Source organism: Streptopelia decaocto, assembly GCF_964273445.1.
Source record: "Streptopelia decaocto genome assembly, chromosome: 2".
NCBI classification, from domain to species: domain Eukaryota; kingdom Metazoa; phylum Chordata; class Aves; order Columbiformes; family Columbidae; genus Streptopelia; species Streptopelia decaocto.
Genome location: NC_138655.1, coordinates 78,381,264 through 78,406,512, shown reverse-complemented (window position 1 = coordinate 78,406,512; position 25,249 = coordinate 78,381,264). Strand labels below are relative to the sequence as shown.

At 43.8% G+C, this 25,249-nt stretch overlaps 1 protein-coding gene across 1 annotated transcript in view; it reads left to right on the top strand.

The window, feature by feature from the left end:
• Positions 1-247: 247 nt before the first annotated feature.
• Positions 248-25,249, top strand: part of ANKH (ANKH inorganic pyrophosphate transport regulator) — a 96,548-nt gene continuing 71,546 nt past the window's right edge. Inside the window, exon 1 of the mRNA XM_082047062.1 lies at positions 248-633. Coding sequence (XP_081903188.1) covers positions 538-633 — 96 coding nt within the window. The 5' untranslated portion in view covers positions 248-537. The remainder of the gene's footprint in view (positions 634-25,249) is intronic.

The following is a 25,249-nucleotide window of genomic DNA, read 5'->3' as shown; positions in this document are numbered from 1 at the left end:
GCGGCGGGGAGGAGGGCGGAGGTTTTCCTGCGCGGCGCCGGCGAGCGTCAGGCGGGGGGAGGCCCCGGCCCGGCCCTTCCCCTGCACCCCGCGCCCCGAGGATGGCAGCGCTGCCCGCACGAGTGGCTGGCGGCGGTGTCCCTCCTCTTTTTTTTTCCGGCAGCGGCGGCGGCGGCAGCGGCGGCGGCGGATCATTGTTGTGTGGGAGGAGGGCGGCGGGGATGGACTTGATCTCTCGGGTCTCCTGCTAAGGCGGCAGCACAGCGCGCCCCGCCGCCCAGCCAGCACCCACCAGGGCCGAGCCGCGCCGGGCAGGGAGGGACCGGACACCCGCCCGCTCCCCCGGCTGCTTTATTTTTAGGGGGCCCTGCTGCTCCTCTCCCTCGCCCTGTCCCCCCCCCCCCCACCAGCTCGCACACACGCACAGGGACACGCACGCACCCTCCTCCTTTGCCCTTTCATCCTTCCCCACCGCCGTCCTCCCGCGCCGTCTCCTGCCGCGGCAGATGCGCTGGGGGTCACCGCGCAGCTGGGACTATGGTGAAATTTCCAGCGCTCACTAACTACTGGCCCCTCATCCGGTTCCTCGTCCCTCTCGGCATCACCAACATCGCCATCGACTTCGGGGAGCAGGTAAGGCAGCGCCTCCCCCGGGGGCGACCCTCGCCCGCCCTCAGGGCCTCGGCCGGGAAGGGAAGGGATGGCGGGCCGGGCCCTGCCGGTCGTGCCGGGCCCCGCCGTCCTTTCCCGGCGCATCGCGGCGGGCGGGGACAGCGGCCGCTGCGCTGTTGGGGGCGGCGGGCGGGCGGCCGGTGCCGCCGTGCATGCCCCGGCGGCGGCCCGGGAGCGCGGGCTGCTCCGCACCCCCGCTAGATGCGCGGGGAAGGACGCCGGGTTTTGAGTGTTGTTGTTTTTGTTGTTTTTAGTTAATTAATTTTTTTTCTTGTATTTTAAGATTATATAATCCGAAATTACATAATGCATTCGCCGTGTCTTGGTTTTGGTTTATTCTCCCCGCTGGCAGGGCTCGCTCAGGTGCAGCAGCCCCTAGCGCAGTGCAGCGCAGCTCGGTGGTGGAGCCAGCGAGCCCGGCGGCGGCCGGCTCAGCCCGGGGACCCGGCGTGCTGGAGCGGGGCGCCGGGAGGGAGGCCCGGCTGCCGCTGCCCGCTGCCGAGGGGCTCCGCCGCCGTCCCCACCCCGTCCCGCGGAGCTGCCGCAACGGCCCCCGCCCCAGCACCGCCACCGGCAGCCCCGCCGCGGCATCCCGGGAGGAGGGCGGCAGCCCGGCAGGGCTCCGGGCAGGTGAGCCGCTGCCTGCGCCCCTTCCTCTGCCGGCGTGTTGTGAGCCTGGAGTCTGCGGTGTTGGACACCGGGCAGGAGCCTGGGAAGATCGGGTGACAGCTGCAGGAGCTGCTGCCACCGTGCTTCAGCCCTGCTGAAATTCTCTGGCGGTGCTGGTGACCTAAGACTATCCCCTGCTTTGGTCACCAGGAAAATGTCCCGGTGTACCCTGACACGCCGTGAGTCTCCCTTTCGTGCAGCCCTCCTGCTTCGTCCTCCTAATCCCCGCTTGCTGCATTTGCACCTAAAACGTATTTTGTGCTTGACGTACCTACTCGTTCGCCTGAGCTTTCCACGCACGGTGCTTGTTGGCTACGGCACTGTGGTGTGAGGAAATCTCTGCTCTCTTGTTTTGGTATTTATAACAGCTAAGGCCCCAGTCTTGCATCAAGCTGCACTATATAGGGCCTATCTTTACATTTTTAGTAGGTTGGTATGCACTAATAGTTATTCACAAATATTAAGATGGGCAGTCACAGTGAGTATTGCATCTCAAATAGCTTTTATCCTTGTCCTAAGTCACTCAGCTTTGCTGAGAAGGTCTTGTTTTCTAAGCAGAATAGGCACTTGTTCCTATGCTGCTTGGGCGAAAATACCAGAAAATTACTGGGTACTTTTACCTGTTTGTAAAGAAGAAAGTGAAAGGAAAAATATTACAGGGGGAAAAATAGCTAACATTAATCATATGTTTGTCATTGCTGTGTTAATCACATTTTGTTTCCTAGTCCTTTAATATTGAATAAGCCATGATATTTAAAAATGCAATTCCATACTTGTCTGACAACTACAGACTTTCCTACCAAGTCAGTCTTCTATAAATCATAGTCGGAGTTGGGAGGGAAGGGAAAACTAAATGTAGCGATGACAAGGGAAAGGGTGATTTAAGTGCTAATAACTGTGCCACATTAATAACATACAGCAGAAGTTAAATTGAAAGCAGTTCACTCAGCAAACTGAGTATGACAGGTGCGTGTATACAGTTTGCTTCATACGAGATGAGCTTGATTCAAAATCCGTGTCAGCCCATAAAAAACATGCCCTTGGCTTCGGTGTGCTCTGGACCAGGATTTCAAAAATTAGCAATCAAGAGATTACAATTTTATAAATGAAGGGTCTTATGTCTGGCCTGTTACCAGTGACACGGGAGGAATGTTAACAGGCAGACAATACATGTAAGCACTTATCTAGCCAACTTTGACAGTGTTAGGGACAAAATATCTCAGAAAATATGTTTTATTTGACAGCCAAGTCGTAGGATTCGCCCTCCAGGAAAGCTGCGGTTATCCTGTGTCTCAGGTGGCAGCCTGGGGAGGTGCTTAATTGAAAAGGGAGGAATCTAGCAAGTGGGGAGACTCCTGCAGAGAAACCGAGACAGGGACAAAGTTGCTCTGGGTCTGAAGAGATCCTCTTACAGACAAAAGGACAGGGATTTTATTTTCCTGTACATAATGCATGGAGTTATTTTTTACACTTGTGAGGCACTATTGTTGGACTTAGGTTGCTGAAAATATACTGACTTTCTGAGGCTGTCACCTTTCTGCTCTCTGAAATTGTAATAATTTAATAACGGGCTGAATGAAAGCAACATAGCAGAATGGGTGTGCCAACAGATAGCTCTGAAAAGGCTGCCGTACCTCCGTCTGTGAATGTATGCTGCAGATAAAAAAGATTTCTAAGAACGATAAGGGAAGTAGAATTTGCATGAAGTAATGTTACCCAAAGTAATGCATGAAGTAATGTTACATTACTGTAAAAGAGACAGGAGAACTATAGGTCAGAAATAAGAGATAACTGTAAAAAATTAGGGAGAGAATGGACCTTGCTTGACCGGGGAAGAAGTATTTAAGAAATCTGTCGGTCATAAACCCTTTTGATGCATCGTATTCATGCATTGCTCTCTCAAGCAGGGAGAGTATTTGGAAGCAGGGTGTTTAAAGCAAAGCCTTTTAAACAAAACCTATTACTTTTAGGTACCTGAGATTGAAAAGTAAGAAATAAAGAGAATGTCACCTTTTTTTCCCCTTCAGAGACTTTTTCTGGGTGTTGAATAGTTTTATTGAATAGAAAACATCACTAGGAAATTGCTGGTGCCTTGACATGCAGCTGTTTCTAGATTTCTTGCTACTTCAGGGGAAATTTACAGTAAGGCTAGAGAATATTTGCACAATATAGTTTATGTCTGTCACCATGGCCACATATGATATATTTGCTATAGCAAGTCTGTTTAGTTTGTAGGAAGTAAAAAAATGCTGGAACAATGCTCATAAGAACTAACAAACTCAGCTCCTCCTGTCACTTCCAGAACCGCCGTGGCCAGTGAAGAGCCTCCCGTTGACCCTTGGACCCTAGTCCAATAATGCTTTTAGGACAAGGCTGTATTACAAAGTTGTTCCAATCTGGTCAGCCAGCCTCACCTGTTGACCTCATAAATTCTTCTTAGACAAATACCTGATTTTCCTTTTTTTTTCACTGCTACGAAAGGTAGTCCTGATACATGACCAGGTAAATTACCACAAGATTAGAGAAATAAACCTTTTCTAACCTATTTCAATGAATTCCTTCTGCAGCTAATTTCCCTTACAATTTATTTACAGTGCTACATAGCATTCATGAAATTTTCCTCTTCAGGAAAATAGTCCCAAATATTTTGACTCAGTGTTCCTTCTTCACACAAATATATCTGTGTGTGAGTGTGGGCCTGCACGCATGTATTTGGTTATTTTTTATCTCTAGGTACACATACACACACAAAATACACACAAGAGAGTGTTTTCATCCCAAGAGCTTAGTACCTGCCACTGGAAGAGAGATTCTCCCTTTCATTCTGCTGCTGAGAGCATTAGACTCTCAACTTCTTATCCTGAGATGCAGAGCAATTAGTGTTTTATTTAAAGCTCAGCTATCAGAGAACAGAGTTTGCGTTAAAAATCCTGGCTCCATGAAAAATGTTGTTGGATGTACTTACTTGTAAATAAATAAATTAACTTCTTCCCATATGATGGAGCACAACACACCCTCAAACAACTCACCCTGTAAATAATGCCACTGTTAGCCTGTGCTCTCAAAAATCCATCACCACCCACATCAGTTTTCTTTTTAACAGCGTTTCAGAGCTGCTCACATGTATTATGGCGGCCTAATTTGTAACATGTGTCTACATTTGCATTAGCATTATTATAAAGAGGGGAAACTGAGGCATTCATTAGTTCACCAACTTTCTCCCAAGTGCAGGATCAGCCCTAGGCAGCCTTAAATACAACTCGCAAATGTGGCTGGTAACTCTCTTTGCTGCTCATGGGGGTGGCAAAGGCCAGGCAGAGAGCAGTATTTTGAACTTAGGGCCTGCCTGCAGTAGTCTTTTAATTATCAACAGGAACAGTAGAAGGTTGGTTTTTTTTTTTCCTTTCTAGCTATCATATGGCCAGCCCCTGAATTATTAGTTTCAATTGCTGTCACTAGCTGTTGGTTGGGCAGTTTTGTTTGCCAACATAACTGTTAGGTGTGCACATATAATGATGTTCGGTGGCTTGTGGGTCCTGGGAAAGTAACACTGAGGAAGCAGAGTTCTGCTCTCGCCTTCTCAGAGGTCACTCGGGTGCTCCTGTCCTGCAGAGAAATTGCCATACATTGAACGCAGTGTAGTGGTTGGAATCAAACAGTCGAAGTAAAGGAGGTGCTAAACGTTCTGGATTCTTAAATATTTTGCAATAATGGATTGAAAATCAAACTGCTTTTTTCTTGTTTTGGAATGTGTTTTGGTTTGTTTTTTTTTTTTTCCCCTAAGAAAAGAAGTCTTGCCAGAAAAAGAGAACAAGTCATGAATAATGCATCAAAAAGAATTAGTGAGCTTATTGTCTGCCCATGCCATTTGCAAACTTAGTAGGGGGTTAAACATTTTGATTAATGTGTTATGAAGCTCATTTTGGGGGTAAGTGTTATTGTCTGGACGTTCAGAACAAGCAATAGGAGAGTTCCCATTTCCAGCTGTTCCCCAGGGATCTGGGCCAAGTTGTGTAACTTTTCCGTGGCATGGTTCCCTTGCCTTTGAAGTGCGCCTGCATGCCTACCTGTGCGTCACGGGGATGTAATGAAAATTCACGTGTCAGAAGCACTCCACAGGATGAAAGGTGCTGGACGAGTGCAGAGTACTCCTGTTATTGCTGTTGTTAGACATCATGGACTCATTTAATCATGTAGGACTTTAGTACCATTTAAACAAAAAAGCTAACAAAGTCTTATAATTGGTGTAAACCATGACTATAGTTATTACCACCACCACGTTATTAGTAGGGTATGCTGATTGAAATGCCCTATTTGTTTTAAATTAATGTGAACTATACAGCATTTTGAATTAAATTTAGATGAAATTGTGTTGAAGAAACAAACATCTTCAGAGTATACTGTCAACAAAAGTTTGTTGTTTGTTTGTTTAATTTTCTGTGGTAATATTTTGAGGAATTAATTTCTCCTGCAAGAGTCACAAGCCAAATAGTCAGGGAAGCAGCCAGGCAAGACTAGTGAAATACATCTAACTTCCCTGTTTGGACTGAGAAAATCCAAGTGAAACCTTATACGGAGGGTCAAAACCCAAACCACACACTTCTGAAGTAGTAATTTTAAGGTTTTGTACCTCAGTACTGACTCCAGAGATGTTCTTCTTCTGAGGAACGCAGCTTCTTTTTACTCTCCGGCCTGAACCCTACATACAGCCTCAGCTCCTGAATATTCGTCTGCCAAGCACTGGGGTTTTTTCAAGCCGGTGCTAAGTGGCCTGTAGACCACATGGGCAATTCTTGAGGCTACACAAATGATTAATTCGGCTTATATGTCTATGTTAGTTGAATTGGGCATTAGATACCAGGCATTGCATTTACCAGTCAGGCAGAGCATTTGCTGGAGTTTCACGGCAAGCGATGCACACTGAGCTCTGGGAAGGAGTCAAAGATCTCATGAAACATTTGTAGATAAAAGCCAAATCTCACCAATGCCTTAATGTTCTTAAAGGTAACAAAGACACATACCCATGGCAGCTAAACCAATATTTATTTGCATTCTATAGCGCATAAGGTACAAGATAAACAGGTTATGAGGAGCAATGGGGCTATCACCACTGAAAATTTCATATGATGCTATAACACAAATTATGAGAATGAACTTGCAAATGAGGAGTCCGTCCCCCGCAGTGCTCCGTGTTGCCGTGGTGTAAAATATGTAATCTAGAGCTAGGATCCGTGCCGTGCCTCATCTGTCAGTACTTTCTCTTTTTTTCATCCTACCCTCTCCTCCCTTCACAAAACCCTCCAGCTCCCCACTCCCATTGCCTCCCACACCCCACAATTCTGTACTTGATGATACCCATTAAACATGTCTGAAGTAGTTCGGTAGCTATATAGCTGCAGAGATAACCTATTTCCAGGAAGGGATGGAAAGAGGGAGAAACAATGCCACACAGCACCAACCAACCACTTATTTATTTCTAAAGCAGTTTAATTAATCTCAGAACTGTGAGTTGAGAGCCCACCAGGTTGCTGGAAAATAAAACTTTTAGGTCTGTGGGTTAGAAACGATTCTCCCTAACCAATGCGGTGGTAGACCTGGTGCATTTTCCACTTTTCCAAGCAATTGTGAGTCCCGGTCTCTAGGGCAGGGGGCCTTCTCTGGAGATACTCCAGTCATAATATCACTTGATATTCACTGCAAAAGTGTCGTGGGGTAGCCAAATACCTCTGGTGCTTATTTCAGAGATAGGGGAATTGGCTTCTCCTCCCTACGTCGGTGAAACTCTGGTAGCCTAAGAAAGCATGAGGAAGAAAAGATGAAAATACTCCCAGACTAATTTTAAAACGTGGGCTCAAAACTGAAATTTTGAAAGGGGTTTGAACCACCGTATTCTGTGTCATGGAGAGAAATCTCCAAGGTAGAACTTGTGGTTTTGAGTTGAGCTGACCATTTGATTTGTTTCAGGCATTTTCTTGTGCATTTCTTTGGTTGCATTTTCACAAAACCGAGAAGACTGATTTATCATCTCATATGATTTGGTCTGAACTGATTTCTTTATAATCGTCACTCATTTTGCTGCTTCATGGAGAACTTGGTTGTGTACAAAGGCTTATATGACATGACCAATCTTATGACTGTTTGAAGATAAGTGGCTTTTTATATGCAAAGAAGGCACATGCACAAGGCTCCTGCTCTGAAAGTGCAGATTCTAGCAATTAATTGACTTCCTATCTTGATCCTAGACAAGACATTTATCTCTCTCTTTGTGTGAGTTTTGTCAGTTCTGAAATAGTGATGTGTTTCACAAGGCAGTTACAAAGTTCATTCTTTCATGTTTGTAAAACATGGATGTAAGTTGCTGTATAAATAGAAAATGTAAATATATCTGCCAGCTCATGCAGAAACCTCCGTGCATAAAACTGAGCAGTTCCAAACAGATTTTGCTCTGTAGCTACTTTCAGAAATCTGTGATGTTTTTAAATAACATATATATGACTGATGAGCTCAATTCCAGTTTAAATGGCATATCAGAACATGCGTTTCTTAAAAAAATATGTAAAATTTGTAATGATCTTAGATTTCAACAAGCTAATCTAACTAGCTGTTGATACTTCATCCTATTTGTATTTGGAAACCTGGAGATTTTGCGGGGAGGGAAACAGGAGTGTTAATAAGCAATTAGATCATCAAATTGCACTTCCTTCTGCTTTCTTGATTTGCTACTGACATGATACTGCTCTAGCTATGGTTTTAGATGCCATCACTGCCTTTTCAGATAGGCATTAGCTGGAGAATTAAAATAGAACCACCATAAGAACAAGAGACCTGAGTGACCCATGAACTTCAGTGTCTGCAACAGCAAAGCTCTGCAGTTCTCCCATCTTCTGTGTCCTGTGTGGTGTCGCTTCTCATTCAGAGTTTCGACAGAACTTTGCTACCTTGCTTTAGAGTTTGTCTGCATATGCATTTTTTTCTGTATTATTTCCTTTCTTATGTAGTGCATAATAAAAGTACCTGCATGAAACACTGACTAAGAATAATTCCGGGTGTAAACATGCATTTAGTTCCAAAGCAGGCTGAAGTACAGCGTAGTTATTTGCAAAAACACAACTGGTTTCTGTAGCCTTTTCAAGAGCATTCTAGGAAAGAACAAAGAAAAAATACTGGAGAGTTAAGAGAGCAGTTTGTTAAAACGTAAGTGTTACAACGGCATGAAATCTCAAGTGCCAATTTAATTGTTTTCCCTAAGATGATGCAAAAAAATCCACTGTTTCTGATTTGTCAGGAGTGTTACTGTTGTCATCGCTGTTGTCCAGCATACCTAGTTTGCTTTACTGATGTAGTGGTTCAGCAAGAGTTCAGCTTTTAATACATGAAGCAAATAAACTGCAAGACACAACTTATTTTTAAGCTATTTGCTTCACATAGATTTTTGTATTGCTATTGGATTGCTAAGGCAATTGTTTCCAACCTTTTTCAGTTTTCAGAGCCCAGAAAATTTTCCAGTGGAGATGCTGAGAAAGTTCACATCCATACAGTCTGGAGAGCATATTTGTGTTTACATGTTTTTAAGTTGCCCGTCTCTGACTCCTGGCAAACACTCCCTAAGGTACAGGTTCTGTGAGGCTGAAAACTCACCACACCAAAGCACATGCTGGTCTGTTTGCCGACAAATACATTTGAAAGGCTTTTGGCAGGGAGATGATTTGTCTTCGTGCCTTCTTACCTGTGTTTCATACATAAAAGTATTGAACGAAGTCAGATGCAGGTCATACCTGAGCTTTCATGTGCTGCCCTTCCATCAATGCGGCTGCATGACTTTGACCGTCACTGGCCGAAGAAAGCGGTGACATGCGCCAGCTGGGACTGATGCTCTTCCTTCATTGAGTCAGATAGGCAGTGCTTGTGGGTATAAAGGGACCAACTGCGCTGCACCTACTGTTCTTCCCCGTTTTTTTTAATGACAGTGAGAGGTTGTGGAGTCTCCTACTCTGGAGACATTCAAAACCCACCTGGACTCATTCCTGTGTGATCTGCTCTAGGTGAACCTGCTTTAGCAGGTGAGTTGGACTAGATGATCTCCAGAGGTCTCTTCCAACCCTAGTCTGTGATCTGTTAATACTTCTGTGAAAATACAGGATTTATATTTAGATTTTATGGGGCTCTTTTTCCTGTTCACTTCATACTCACACGGTGTTATCTGTCTTTCATTCTGTTGCATAGCGATGAGCAGAATCTTATTTGTGTAACCTGTCTGTCAGTGAGCGGCAGCTGCTGTTCCCGTGGCCACGGCCAGCTAAGGTAGCTGTGATCACCTCCAGCAGCTCCCTCTTCATTTCGAAGACTTCCCTTGCTGCAGCATACCAGCATGCTCCAGCCTTTAATCTGGAATCTGCCATCCTGCCGATGAAAGACAGACTCTCACACAAGTCCATCAGTCCCATTTCCTCCATCAGCACCATTTCCTCCTTGAGCATCTTACCAATTAAAAAGCACGTAGCCCATTTGAGAAGAAAACCAATAGTTAGCATTACTGGGCAGGAAGACACTTCACATTTTCGGTTCTGGTGAGAGGGGAAAAGAAATGTCAGTTACATAAGAGGCAAGATTATAGAAATGAAGCATTTATAGCTTGGACAAAAGAGGGAATTTGATAACCATCTGCAGTTTTATGAACTGCAGCGTGGTCACAAAGGAGACGAGATGGGATGAGCTGGGTCACTGCTGTGGAGGGTCGTGTGGCCAGAAGCAATGAGAGACATTGGGATGCTTAAACACAATTTAGACTGAAAAGGTTTCCAGATGATTTTCCAAGGAAAAAGCAGGAATCCTTCACTCTCAGACGTTATTTCCTTCTAAAATGTGGCATGAAGAGTGCTGTACTTTAGGCAGCATTACGTGGTGGTGGAAGCATTTTACGTAGGCTCAAATTCAGCGAGTCACCGAAAGCAAAGAGTGTTGTCATCACTGTACAGGGCTGTACATGGTGGGTGTCAAACCTGAAGACCCTGTCTTCTGGTGAGGGACACAGACAGCTTGGGAACCCCATATCCTCAGAGACACTCAGAGCAATCTTGAATGGTAATGTAGTTATGGGCTGTTAGAATGGCCTCTTCCTGTTAAGTTGTCCACACTAAAGTAGAATATACAGAATCTGCAGCTTGGAGGTGCAGTATTTCTATTATCAATGATTAGTGATCATGATACAGTTTTCTTACAGCACTCTGTTTTTCACACGACAGCTCTCAGGTCTAGTGTAGAGAGAACACTTGGTAGGGAGAGAAAGCAGAGTTACCTCCCTAATAGATGTATTGACTGTCTTGTTCATTTTAGAAGTGTGTAATGGAAGCAGCGTGCCCTTAGCTGCCTGGGTGAGCAATACGCAGCTCTGGGGTCTTAAAAAAAAAGAGTAAATAAAATGAGCTTATTAAAATACAGGGACCTTTCCAGTCTGAGAGGAATGGAGCATTGAGATGTCCTCAGTGTGGAAGTGAAGAAGATATTAACTCTGTTTTTAAGCTGGAGGCTTGCTGAGTCTTTTAAAGAATGTGAAGACATAGATCCTGTGAGATGAGACACAGCAAGCACGGGGGACATTTCGGGCCCTGCGATGCCATGAAGCGCACACCCAGCCCCACACCCTTATTGCCTTTTCAGTTCAATTCTGCAAGTCCTTTGCTTGGGTGTCCCGTGGGTGCTGGAGCACCTTAGTTACACAGACACCTGCATGGCTTTGTCACCAGGCTGGGCCTGCACTGCAGCTCCTCACCCTAATTGCTAACAGGGAGCCCATCCATTTCGCTCTTGTGCTGTTACCAGCTTTGGTAGCTGACTCCATCAGTCCATCCCACTCCCTCTCCCACTGTGGCACTTTGGAGATGACTTTGAATGCTAAGATTTTTTGCAACCCACAGAGCCCAGGAGGCCAGCTGAGGAGATGAGTTCAAACTGGCCACCAGCTCTGCTTGGCAGAAGTGAACATGCCAGCTCATGTACTTGGAATGGTAGCTGGTTTTCCCCATTTGCATAGCCTGTGGTGGTGGGGAATGAATCTTCCAATCTGAGTATTTGGATCATCTTCTTCATTAAATTTTAATTTTTGCCCTCTCTTGCTGATAGATTTTTGAAGCCTGTCAAAAAAACCCCAGTTGTCCTTGGTTTTGTACATTCACGGGGACATCTCTTGTCATTTTTCTCTGCACTTCCATAGTATAAAACAACTGGTAATGTGGGGCTCCAAATTTAGTATGACAGAACTGTCAGCTTGCCTTGTGTTTATGTTGGGGTGTAACGATTTCGCAATCTTAAGCCTTTACATTAAAAGAAAAAGGAAGTCCAAACCACAAAACATGTTTTGCAGACTTAAGACGTAGAAGTTGGCCATCCACAAAAAGCTTTCTGTTTGCCACAGGTAAATATTTTTCAAGTACTTCCGTAATGCAAATGTGCACATGTACACATGCACGTGTACATAGTGTGTTATGAGCAGGAGCCTGCCTTTACAGGAGAATAATACACTGAGTGGTGCTAAAGTACTGTCTTGATTAATTACTGACTTATACACAATGCAAAATGGCTAAGGAAATAAGGACAAGAGCTGTGCATGGGGCTGCTTAGGTAATTGCACATGCACCTGATGTGTCCTTTGTATTAACAGTCTGAGCTGCCTCTGGTTACATGTGATCATGGCGGTTGCATATGCGAATGCTTTTTAAATTTTGAGTCAATAGTTTTGTACATGGATTTCACCTTTTCAAAATGTGACCTTGAGAGCACTCCTGACCACTGCACCACTGTTCTTTATATACTTGTGGGCAGTCACTTTGCTTCAGAGTGTTCTATTTCAAAGCATGAAAGCATGACGACCTTTCAGCATTCACCGTCTTGTTCTTATATGAGCTTTCTGAGATGCAGTCAACGGTCTACTGGTTAGGACATGCTCCAGCATTGTAATCGTCTTGGGAAGAGCTTTCGTCAGCAGTGCCTTCTGGATCTAATATATAAGTAGCATGCTTTTTTCTGCTTTTACTGTGCAGAGGCCAATGTTTCTCTCTTTAATAAATTTATGAGAGATCACAGCAGGTAGCCTGCTTGACATTTTCTTACCGAAGGCTTGACCTGTTGGTGGGCTTTGAATTGCTGTCCAGAAAAGGCTGGTATAGTTGTGGACTAGCTTTTGCAAATCACGGCATGCCTGTTTTTGTCAGCTGCTAGCTCCTTCCGCCTTGTGGGTGATTGCATCAGTGAGGAGAAAATAGCTAGCAAAGGGACAATCCTTGCCTCGGGACTTCGGCAAGGAAACCTCATATTCAGTTGCATATTTGTGACTTGAGCTCCAAGGGTTGGTTTGTGCTTGCAGCAATCTGCAGATGTGGATGGAGCCTCCAGTGATTTGAAAGGGGAAATGAGTGATAAGAGAGAAAAGGTTTAGATCAAGGGGGAAGCTGCCTGAAAGAAAAAAGCCTGACAATTTTGGCTTTGGAAGGACTGGCACATCCCAGAGGTCGCAATGTCCAACAAATGCCTGTCATGAAAGCTTTCCACCACAGCAGGAAGGCTGAGATGCTTACGGATGAAGCAGCTGTGGGGCCGTAATTTCCTCGCTGATACCTTGTTGAATAATGAACTAGATATTTTTTCCTCCCTCATCCTGCTGGAAGTCTCAAGTAGACAAAGGAGGCATGCCAGTGTAAATTTAGCTTAACAAGAAGGCAATCAGGTTCTCTATGACCAGCACCAAGAAGAATGTCAAAGCAATACTCGTCCAGCTGGCGATACAGGATGACCTGCGCTGAACTGTAGAAATAAATGGAGAAAAAACATGACTCATTATTATCCCCGACCTTTTTTCAAGAGCAAATACGAATAGTAGCAGCACCTGAAATCATTAGATATGAATGCAGTGATTTCTAGATGAGTTTGCCTTATCTCTTGAGAACATTGAGTATGGAGTGTTATGGCAAGAAATAACCAAATTGGCTGGACAGGGAAGTGGTTATGTCCACAGTCAGAAGAACAAAGGATATTTTATTTTTTTTTTAACTCTTAACACACTTAACAGCATTAGGAACCCCAAATACTGTTTCACTTTGCTGTTGACACAGTGTAGAGGGTGAGGGATGCATAGACAGCTTGGAAGGGTTTCAAAAAAGGATTAGAAGCTGTTTTGCAAAAGGTTATTATTGCAGCTTCTGGGAGTTGGTTTCAAAGGCAGCTACAAGCATGAGCATCTCTCATTTGCTCTCTGTAAAGAATAGTGCCTCTATAGCCTCGTGACATTTAGCATCAAATATCTCTACACTTTTCTTTCTGTTTTGGCCAGATAAGATTCTATAACCTCAAATCTTCTGTGTCTATGCCTTTGTTTCGTGATCCCTTTGTGAAAGAAATAAAACATCCCATTCAGAAAGACAGAAACAGGATATAAAAATAGGGCACTGTGCACAATTCGATCCTTTTTTTTTCCCTTGCACTGGATCCCTGCGTGGCAGCGCATTGGTGCAACACCATAACTAACAGCCTGGCATCTGCAGCCTGCCAAGACAAACCCAAAAGGATCGAGCGTCGTCAGTCTCATCTTTTACTGCCTTTTTTTGGGCTTTTTGTGTATACTTGTTTATTTAAAACTGGGGATTTTTTGGTTTCAGCCCTGGGTTGGGGCCTCCCATGCGCTGCTGTGGTTTGTGGCCCTGGACAGCTCCTGACCCTCCTCCCTGCATATCCTCCTTGTCCCCCTGCCACCCATTTGCCATCCTTTTTTCTCCGGAGTAGTCTGTAAGCTACAAATATCTACTTTCCTCTGTCCTCCTTATTTTTCCTTTTCTTTGCCTGTCCAGGTGCAGACTCCAGAGCACATTGCCATTGCCATTTGCAGGCAAGCAGCCCACTGTAATCATGACAGCAAGGTTCCCACCGCCTGCCCCCAGCAAATTTATTCACTGTAAACAAGAGGCCCAGTTCAGCAAGAGAAATGCTTGACTTGAAATCTTTTTGATGTTTGTGGGCTTTAAGTTTAGGCATGAGTTAAGCTCATGCACAGGTATTTATCTCATAGGAAGCAGCCAGACTTCAAGTGAAGAATGTGAGCTTTGTGAAGCTGCAGGACTTTATCTATCAAGGGGCCTGTGCCTGCCTCTTCTTCTTCCTCCAGACATGCAGCTGCGGTACCAGGGAACGTGCTGCCCAGCTATCCGTACTCCTCACGTCCCACTGTTTCAGGACCAGCTCCAGTTCAGTCTGGTTCAGATACTTCTGCTCTAGGAGCAGGCATGTGGCAGCGCTGGCAAGACATGGCTGTGACTGCTCTGCCACGGCTGGTGACCTGTGGCTCCCTCTTGTCCTCACTCCAGTGGCTTGTTTTGAATTCCTGCTCAGCACCACGCTGTGGAGGAGAAGCAGTGAAATTTTTCTCCCTGCTGGTTGGTGTCTGGTGGCACGTGGCACATGCCTGCTGTCCTCACTGGTGGTTCTTTTTAAAGACATTGCAAACGAAGATCAGGGTGATTATTCTCTCACTAAGTCTTAAAGCCAATTTCTGGATCAGAGACGAGAATAACATTGCCTGCATTCCTCACATGCCTGTTCGTCCTGCCACAGAGGTCTCATTGCTGTAGCTGACCAGTGATGTTTTCTTACCTGAAGGGTCAGAGATGAAGATCTTGAAGTGCTGAGAAAATCTAATCTCAGCAAAGCCTCTTTTGGATCAGAGGGTACTTCTGCTCTTTGGTGTATTCTTTCAAAGGCAATCCTTTGAGGAAACCTGGGAGAATCATGTCAAGCTCAGTCATCTGTACATGGGCATGAATGCATTGTGCAGAATGGGCCAGGTGTTGTGAAGAAGGTGTTCAGTGTAGGCTTCTGACAGAAACGTGTCCCTGGTGAACCTGTGCATCACCATTTCATCTGGAGGGATTTTGGAGATGTTTATAACCATTCTTAACATTATAAATATTTTTAAAGCTATATATAATTTGGCTTCAGACATTTTCAGGTCATACCTAAACTAGCAGGCTTGTTGCAGATCAGGGTTGGATGGCATGAATAGCACTGTGTGACTCAGACTCATCACATGTTCTAAATTAAACTTACGCTGAGCCAACATTGATCTCCTTGAAAATCTCCCCACCTTACAAAAATTGCTGATAGCATTTCTACAGAGGTTGATAACGAAGAAAAAATATAAAGCAGAAGAGTGGATGAGAGTAAAGAGGCAAAAAGCGTACTGGTATAATGGAAAGAGTCAAAACATGCACCTGGGAGAAAGTAGTGAAATAACAGCTTCAGTAGCTGATAGCTTTTGGCTTGCCTGACACTCTCAAGAGTTCAGATTGTACATTTCTAAGTTTATCAAAGCAGGGTCATCTCCTAAAGAATACCAGTGGGTCTTTCCCTACCTAGGCACTGCAAGCAGCCTGAAATATTATCACCAAGGGCTCCTGTTCTCTTGGGAAAAAAAGAAGATATGAAATGTGTGAGGATGACATAAAGATGAGAAGATTGGAGATCTTGGGGGATTTATCTGATGACCTGTCTCCCAGTAGTGATAAGGCATTTCTCAAGTGAGATTTCACCTGGGATACTTTGCACAGTTTTGGCCACCCATACTGGCAGGTCAATTCAAGCTTGCGCAAAAGATTAGGCAAAAGATACCCCAGCTGTTAGTTTCTCCATTTTTCATTCTATTTGGGAAGGAGAAGCTGAAAGGCCTTGATGTCTGTGTCCCAGCAAAGACAGGTAGAGCGTGAGTAAGTTTGCTGTCTCTAGATAAGATGTTAGCCTACCCACAAACAAGAGCTAACTGGGTAGCAATATCTGACTGCAAACAGACTGTGAATACTTTTAAGCTGGAAGTGAAGAAGGCTCCAGGCTACCAGAAGAATGAGGCTCTGAAAAGAGCAGGGGCAGAATAGCTGAATTACCTGTTTTTGAGTTAATGAAAATCATTCTATTGCATGTGTGCCTGGAGCACAGCCAAGACCACAGCCTATACCCATGGAAGTTGTTTCCATTTTCTGTGTTTGGAAGAGAGAAGTCAGAACTTGGTACAGACAACTATTATTTTGTGTATATATATCGAATATGTAATCCATTTACACACAAAAAGGAATAGGAGGCCCCAAGTGGAGCTGCAAGAAAGCAGATGCCTTGGCTTCAGCTTATGCTGTCAAGTGATTACCTAGAACCTGCTATTGCAAATTAAACCCTAACTTTAAATGCTTTTCTCACCATTTTTTTAAATCTCTCTGAATATGCGATCGTTCTAAAGTACTAACTTTCGAATCTCTCTTCCTTTAAAAAGAAAAAAAATTGCTTGCTTGAGACCTCCACAAACCCTGTTCTCTCAGAGGAATTGGGATGCACGACTCCAAAAAATGCGAGGTGTCCCCTCAGCCAGGGCCACAGAGTTGAGGGCAGCTGCTTCTATGGGGCTGACATTGCTGCTGCTGCTGGCACCAGCGAACAAACAACGCTCTGTTCATTTTCTGCTCCAGCAGAATGAGCAGTGGGGGAGAACAGGACAGAAGAGGGATGAGCTTGGGGATGGAGGTCACTCAGTCAAATGAGGGAAAATACAATGGGAGAAGACAATGTATATTCAGGTTTATAAAGGAGTGCTTTCAATGATAACATGTTAAACAAAATTTGGAAGGGTTTGGCAATGCCCTTTTATCGTTGTCCACAGGACGGCTTATCTCTTCATATTTTCTGCTTTTCATGCTAATGATAAATCAAAGCTGAGCATCAGTGTTTGCTTTGTCGTTGCCATTGACCCTGATTTAGGACAAGCTCCAAACATGTTATACCTTCTCATTTTTTCATTGCTTGTGTGTTCTCCCAGCATTCCAAATAGCGGGCTGGCACTATGATCTGAAAATCCTTTTAAACATTGCCACTGTAGCATATTCTTAGTAAAAGACAAGAGTACCAAAAGTACGCTGGAGAGGGCAGCATCCAGACTGTGCTGAGAGCACTGGGAGAGAAATGCTTAACTCCCATCGGCCACTTTGAAAATCGCAGTCTGTATGTCTGCATCTATTTGAATCAGGTTGCTTTGGTCCTTCTGAAAGCCACCGTTGCAGTAATGAGATACTAAAAGAAAAAAATCTGTCTCAAGTTTTATAAGATGCAGTACTTGCAGAAATGTGGCATTTAAATTTCTTGGCCTCTGCATAACAGCAGTGACCAATAAGCCATATTTGTGTTGCTTTTGTTAATGAAAAACATGATTCTGGAATGATTTAATGATGTGACTAGAGCAATGCATCCTGTAAGAAGAGTAGATGGCGAAGCATTAGAGGCTTACTTGTGCATTTCAGAGACTGAGCATTTTCATCTGGCTGCATCAAAGTTGAGGGAAACGCAAGTTTTATTAGACCCAAGGGCTTCTGTATTCTCTTTAGTTAGTTACACCATGTACCTGCGAGTGTCCATGCTCTGATTGAGCATGGTCTAATTACTTTGCTGACAGCAGATGGAAGCAAACAGCCAGACCATCAGGTGTGTCACACATGCTTTGATTTGCAGCCATCATCTGGTCCTACTCCTTGTTCAACTGTGCCAGTGAGATGAGGCAGCAAAAGTTTTAGCATCATAGAATCATTTAGGTTGGAAAAGACCTTTAACATCATAGAGTCAAACAGTTTTGTCTCGCTCTCCCCACTGCTGTATGCACAGAGAGGTGAATCCTCCCACCACCCTTCTTCTCAAGGACCATTTTGCAATCCTGTGATTTTGCTGGAATGAAGGGACATTTGTACGGTGGGACTGTGTGCAAGGGAGCTGGGTGTGCCAAGCAAAGAGAGGATTCCTGTCCCCTGGATACCTGGGGCTTAATTACTGTTGGCACTTGGAAGATTTTTGCAAAGCAGTAGTTGTCATTTCCACTGTCCCCATCCCTGGGTGCCTCAGGAGTGAGCAGGAACTCCCGTGGTGCACTCGGTTTTGCAGAGTCTCTCCCACAGGCTGAAGTACCTGCATCCAGCTGCTTTCAGCTTGCATCCTCATGACACATAGAGGCTGTTGAGACCTTTATATTTTTTTTTAATCAGAGTTCATTCTTCCACAAATAAAGTGGCAGATCTGTTTACTTACATCTTAGACTCAGAAAGGTTGAAATCTTTCTGCAGTGTAGATTTTCCCTTTTCACCTCTAATGCTCACTCTGCATTGCTAGACTAAGGCATAGGAGAATGGGTGCAGATTTGGCATTAACCTGAATATGTTCACTCCTTGAATAGTCATTATGCTCCCCGTAGCCTTAGGTAGGTGGCAGTGTCCTTAGAAAGTGGAAAACTGCTTCTCCCCTCTCGCCTCAGTCTTTTAAAATGACTGATCCCTTTCATTCACTGTTGGTAGTGAATTAGAAATTTGCTGTATCATTGTTAACTAAGCAGAATGAAGGCAGTCTAGAAATAGAAATTGCTGAAGCCTGTGCAGAGAGATGTCAGCTGTTGCTCAATGTCATTGTGAAACTGCGAAGTCATCAGAAATAATCCCCACTGGGAATGTGAATATTGGGCACAGTAGTGGGTTTCCAAACCGAAAATGAACAGACAGATGTCTGGGAAAAAGAAAAGAGAAGAATATCACATGGCATAAAGGCGGCTTCAGTTCTTTTTGGCTCACTGGAAATTTTTGGCTGTCTGTAGTATCTGATATGCGCAGAAGAGATACCCAAAGATCCCTGACCAATAAGCGCACTCTTAATCCAAGACAGTCTGTAGAGTTTCCATGTGCTCAGTGGGAACTTTCTGCACATTAACATTGAAGCTATGCAATAATATGACCCTTGAAAGTGCAAAGGAGGAGGAGATTTAGGAAGAGATAACCTATCTTGTTAATGACACCGAAGAATAAGATGCTCGGGAGAAACCCAATAGCGTCAGCAGCAAAGGTCCTGTTACCAGTGTCAAGGATGAGAAGAAAAGCCTTTTAAGAAAAAGAGGCAATAAATTTGCTTTCCTACTCCTTTATCACCCATTACACAAAAAGCCTCAGGGAATGAGATCTTACAATTGGAAAGAGTCTTAACGGCCCAAAACTCAACCCAGATCTTGGAACAAAAGCTATAGTCATCACATTTCTTTGCTTTCTGGACAAAGAACTTACTATGTAAAAAGCAGAAGAAAACTCAAGAGGCTGGGATATGCCAATAAGCAAATCTCTCTTTACTGAGACAAGAAAAGAGAAGATCAGGAGAAAGGAACAAATGCAAGGCTTCCAACAGCAGTCTGTTAACCTGCCAGACCAATGTGGATTTCAGATGAAGGTCTACCAGTTTTTCACCTAAAGGGAATGACACGGCCTGTGCCCTTGCAGTCCCTCTTGTGACATCAAAGCCAGTGGCTCTAACAATTCCACAACTTCTGTCAGAAGTTAGTGCTCTCATAAAAGTGGGGGGAATGTGCTTCTTCATACAGCACGACTCAGCTTCTTTTGCCTCCAGTAACATAGAGTTGAAATCATTGCTGAGTGCTTATTGTGTATTAGTGGTGTTTCAGACGAGAAAGAGAGGAAAGAATAGAGAAGCTGGGAGTTCAAACACTCGTTATTGTATTACTGCCTAAAAAATACCTTTTTTTTTTTTTTTTGGACTAACTGTATCACCAGGACTTGTTTGCCATAGACTGAGAAGTCAGCAGTGAAGGAGAAGGTAGGTGGCACTCATCATTGACAAAAAAAGAGACAGCAGCAGTGTGTGAAAAGGCATCTTTACTTATGAACTATTACCAGATAATCCTAATGAAGCTGCAGAATGTCAGTTGTAGAAAGCAGTAGCCAAATCTCACAGATTTTAATGAAACGAACAAAAAGAGTCAAACGATGTTCTTTCTTTATACTGCTCCAGTTGCTTGCTCTTTATTTGTAACTCAGTGGTACTTGTTTGAAGAAATCGGGGTTATCGTTACAGTAGGATGCAGAGCTCCCAGAAGGGATGGGGAAACCACTACATCTGCCTTCACTGGGTACCCGAGGAGTCTTGCCTGCAATTCCTCCCTCAGAACAGGTTGGTTTTACCCACTGGCAGAGTTGGATGGCGGCTGCTGGGAAGAACAAGCTCAGACCTGAACAAGCAAAAGGTTGATTTGCACTATACCGAAGTGTGAGATGTTTTCTGGGAATAAAGCTCAGATAAAGTTGATCTCTCATAACGCTAATTCCATGAAAATGGAGTTTAAGGCAGTGATTCAAGCAGGTGCATAGTCTGTGTTTGAAACTCTAAGTTGGGAACTACTGTACATAGTTCTATTTTCCACATTTTTCTATACAAATGAGTGCTTATATTACTTAAGAAGAGCAACAAAACATAGAGCTGACTATACCCAGTCTTAATGCAGGTAAACAAAGGAGAAAGGCCAGTAAGAACATGAAACAGACTGCTCTGAAGATATACCTAACACATTTCACTCATTTTTTGAAGATGGATAAAGAACCCATGTTTCAATATTGTATTGTCTCAATTGTATTTATAAAACTAACAGCAGAAACAGGAAACAGCATTAGTCTAGCCAAATTCACTAACAGGTAGTGAACAAACCGCAGACAGCTCAAAACCAGAAAGGCTCTAGACAGCTGGGGAGAGCAGATAGCATCAGTTGCAATTTTTATGTTTCAGAAGAAAAGATTAAAGAAAAATGTTGCAGATGATGAGATGATACAACCCTGCACAAATGTACAGTCCTTCTCCAAAAAACAACTATCCCCATAATGAAATTCAAGTGATTTACTTGATTCAGCTACATTTGGAAAATCTGTGTCTCAGTCTTTTCTTTTTAGTGTAGAATTTCACTGTTTATTAGGTAGTGAAAATGCATGCTTAAAGATACTAAAGCAAAGCTTAACATAAAAATTCAGTGTGCTTATGCAGAGGAAGGTGTTTTTTCATTATGATGTCTTGGGTGACTTACTGCGTCTGTGTCCAAGGAATTTAGACTCTGAAGACAGGACAGTTTCTGTGTTTAAGTAAGCACTGCTATAGTGCAGTTGTACTGTTCTGGTTTTTAGCGTCTTATTTCATTGTAGATCACCTAGACTGTAGTTTCTTAGTATCTGAACACCTGTTTAAAAAGAACCACAGAAAATACTAATTGTTTTCTTCTGAACACCCACCTTTTCCATGGAGCTCGTTGTTTCTAAAGTTTGCACTTTGCCTGCTAGCAAACATCTGCCTCCAGTTTCTATTTGGGTGTTCTTGATCACGTGTATCTGAGTCATGCTTCTGGAAACATATGTAGTGAATTCTCTAAATGTTGAGCTGACCTGATGTTATTCTGAACAGCCGCCTATTCACTGCTCCCTTTACTGGGGTATCACTGATCTCAGCACTGCTGCTGTAGTCATTTAGGATGAAAAGTTAATGAAATGTACAGAATCATAGAGGAGTTCGGGTCAGAAGGGACCTTCAAAGCTCATCTCATCCAGCTTCCTGCAATGAGCAGGGGCATCTTCACCCAGATGAGGTTGCTCAGCGCCCCGTACAGCGTGGCCTGGAATGTCTGCAGGGATGGGGCATCTACCACCTCTCTGGGCAACCTGGGCCAGTGTTTCACCTTCATCATTGTAAAAAATTTCTTCCTCATGTCTAGCCTGAATCGCTCCTCCTTTAGTTTAAAACCGTTACCCCTTGCCCTATCGTAACAGGCCCTGCTAAAAAATCTGTCCCCATCTTTCTTATAGGCCACTTTTAAGCACTGAAAGGCCACAATAAGGTCTCCTTGGAGCTTCTCTTCTCCAGGCTGAACAACCCCAAATCTTTCAGCCTGTTCTCACAGGAGAGCTGTTCCAGCCCTCTGACCAGAGATCCTCACAATCCGAAGGAAATTCCCTCTCTTCCACAGAGAACACTCCACCCACCCAGATCTCAGGACTTCTTACTCAGGTGGCATCTCATTGTCCTTCCTTCCCTTCCGCAGCCATCACCGGGAACCCCTGGGGGATGTTTACATTGCTCATACTCTTGCTCTCCCATGGTTCCCAAAGCTGTCTGTGGCATCTTCAGCATAAGTGTGCAGCTAACCAAGCCAGGACTTAGATAATCTGTGAACTGGGGAGCAGTGACAAACAGAAGAGGATTTAGTAACAGCACAGTCCCCTGCAGCTACTTCTGTGTAGAAAGAAACTTATTAGTCTTAGAATTAATTTCTGCTTAAATAACTTGTTCAATACTTAGATCATCAGCTAAAAAATTAAAAGTTAGGGATAGGATTACTGTAAATAAATAAAATTATTATTATAATTAACTGCTGAACATTCATCACAAGTAAGAACTCTGCTTTCAGATTTTTCTTCGTTTAGTGGCTTGTCACCATTTCACCTGTCCTATCTAATGTGTAGAGTTGTATGATGCAAGTCACTTGCTACTTTGCTCAATTTCTTCCTCCTCATTACCTGATCTAAAAATAAATGCGACTTATTATGTAAATACTATCCTTGGGCTGCAGGCTGTTAGGCAGAAGTGAGTTTAGCCAATCACTGTGTATATGTGATAAAATGAAATCTGTGCATCAATTTTTTTCTGCTTTGAACTTTAGGCCATTTCATATTTCTGGCTGCTGCTAGCAGAAGGAGACTGTATCTGACAACAGAAGTGGACTTTAAAAGGTAGAATATAAATAAGACATTTGGAATGTGCCCAAGGAGATGAGTCTTGCTTCCTCCTTTTTCCCCTCAATTTTCACATTATGGTCTGTGACAGCCAGTCTCCTGCTCTTCGCTGAAACAGTGAGAACTGGCCTTTGCCAAAATTCAAGTCGATGTTTTTGAACTGAAGAAACAAAGCAAATTGAGAAAATGTGTCATGCTGAAAATAGGTCTCCTGCTGTGGAAATGGCAGTTCGGTGGCGGACACTTGGTCCTCACTGTCCTGTGGTGGGCAGGGGTTGTGCAGCCTCCTGCAGAGTCTCTGAGCTGTGCATCGGATGCTGTGGAGATCACCACAAATGTGACATACCAGACCTGGTACAATGTGGCAGCTCCGAAGCCGTCATCTAGCATTCCGTGTTACTGCCGAGGGACTCACCTCCCTTCCTTTCCCCACAACACCAAAAAGAAAGATGGGCATTTGCATTGCTGAGGCTGACTGTGGCAGATGAACGTGGTGTTGCACTATTGCTCTTTTTCTGCTTTCCTAATAGAATAGACTCATAGAACAGTTTGGGTCAGAAGGGACCTCCAAAGGTCATCTAGTCGAATCCCCTTGCAACAAGCAGGGACATCTTCACCCCGATGAGGTTGCTCAGAGCCCCGTCCAGCCTGGCCTGGAATGTCTCCAGGGATGGTGCATCTACCACCTCTCTGGACAACATGGGACAGTGTTTCACCACCCTCATTATAGAATAAATTATTAATGACAAACATGAGTGCTGGCGACTGCAGGGTGGTGAAGGGATTTTTCACTTGTGGCTGTTTGGGGACAGTGCAACTTATGAGCTGTGTTTTGGAGACTATGAACTCTGTGTAATTACCTTTATCATACCGCAAGCTCATGGTTTTTTATAAGCCTGGTCTCTCCTTCTGCTACCTTAATTACCTCCACAGTCCACATGTGGATGCAGTTGCAAGCAGTGATGTGGCAAGGGTGTATATGGAAGGTCACTAAACCTCAGCAACCCTTAGTTATCAGGACAAGCTTATCTTGCTAGCCGTTTTCAAGACAAGAGATGCAAAATGCAAAGCTATGTCAGTGAAGGTCCCTGAATACTTTAAAGGCCCCCAAAGTCCCTAGCAAACAATGATCAAAAGAAAAAATTCCCAAAGCTGGGAAATGCAAACAGTGATTTTTGTTTTGTTTAATTTAGTTTATTTCTTGTGCAACGATAACAGAAACTTTTGCAAAATCTCTGTATTATATCTCAGCTATATCTGCTTTTACACTTACAAACCAGCAGCTGGGAAATGTACAGAAAATGGAAAGTCTAGTTCTTCAGCAAATGAGGATGGTTGTGCATGTGTGTGTATGTAAAGGCAGGCATATGAGGTTGGATGGGGACAGCAATAGCTCTGACTGGATGCTTCGACCATGAAGTTCTACTTTCTTATAGGTTAACAGGCTGAATTTGTATGAAATAAATATGTATTGGGGCTACTGAGGAGAGGGAAAAAATTTCACCCCTAGAGCTAACCCAGGCCAAGGGAAGATAAAGATATACACACCCACGTCCAAACTCAGTTTTCTGGCAAGCGTAAAACTCTAGAAACTTCCTAAGTCTGCACGATCATCTAATAAAAAATTGTAACACACTGAGGTTGACTGGACACACAGGAGCTCTGGGGTAGCAGAAAGCAGATCCAAATTTGAAAGCCTGTTTTTTCATTTGTTCTCTCTTTCACATGTTGGTGTTATCAGTAATGGCTGATACTTCAGAATCAGATTTTAGGTTAATATTTGTTAATATGTAAACCTACACATTCAAATAACAAGTCATTCTCAACAGTTGACAAACTATTAGTATGGCATGACTTATGCAGTGTTAACATCACTTAAGGATGATCTCTTCTCCTCCCTCTTGTGAAATTTGGTTTCGGGAGATAGAGGTATTCTTTACAATAGTTCTTCCATTTAACCTTAATTCCCATTCCATTTCAGCCTAAGCTGTTTTTCATAAGACTCTGATTTGTCTTTGCCTCTTTGGACAACCTACAGCTGAATTAGTGTCTGTCAGGTAAGGCTGTGCAATTTTACGTATTTAGTTAGGGCTCTGAAAACATGGTCTTTCGGCATAATGTAAGAGTTTCAGCTCCAAGAATCTTATTTGTGAGGTGTTTTGGTTCCTGCCTCAAAGCCACCACCATATTTGGTACCATTGGACATCTCCAAGTGCGGAAAAACACTTGCAACAGTAGAACAGTGTTCAGCTAGAACCTCCTAATTTTGTCAAGTTTAAGCTGCTAAATGATGTGTCATTTCTGTC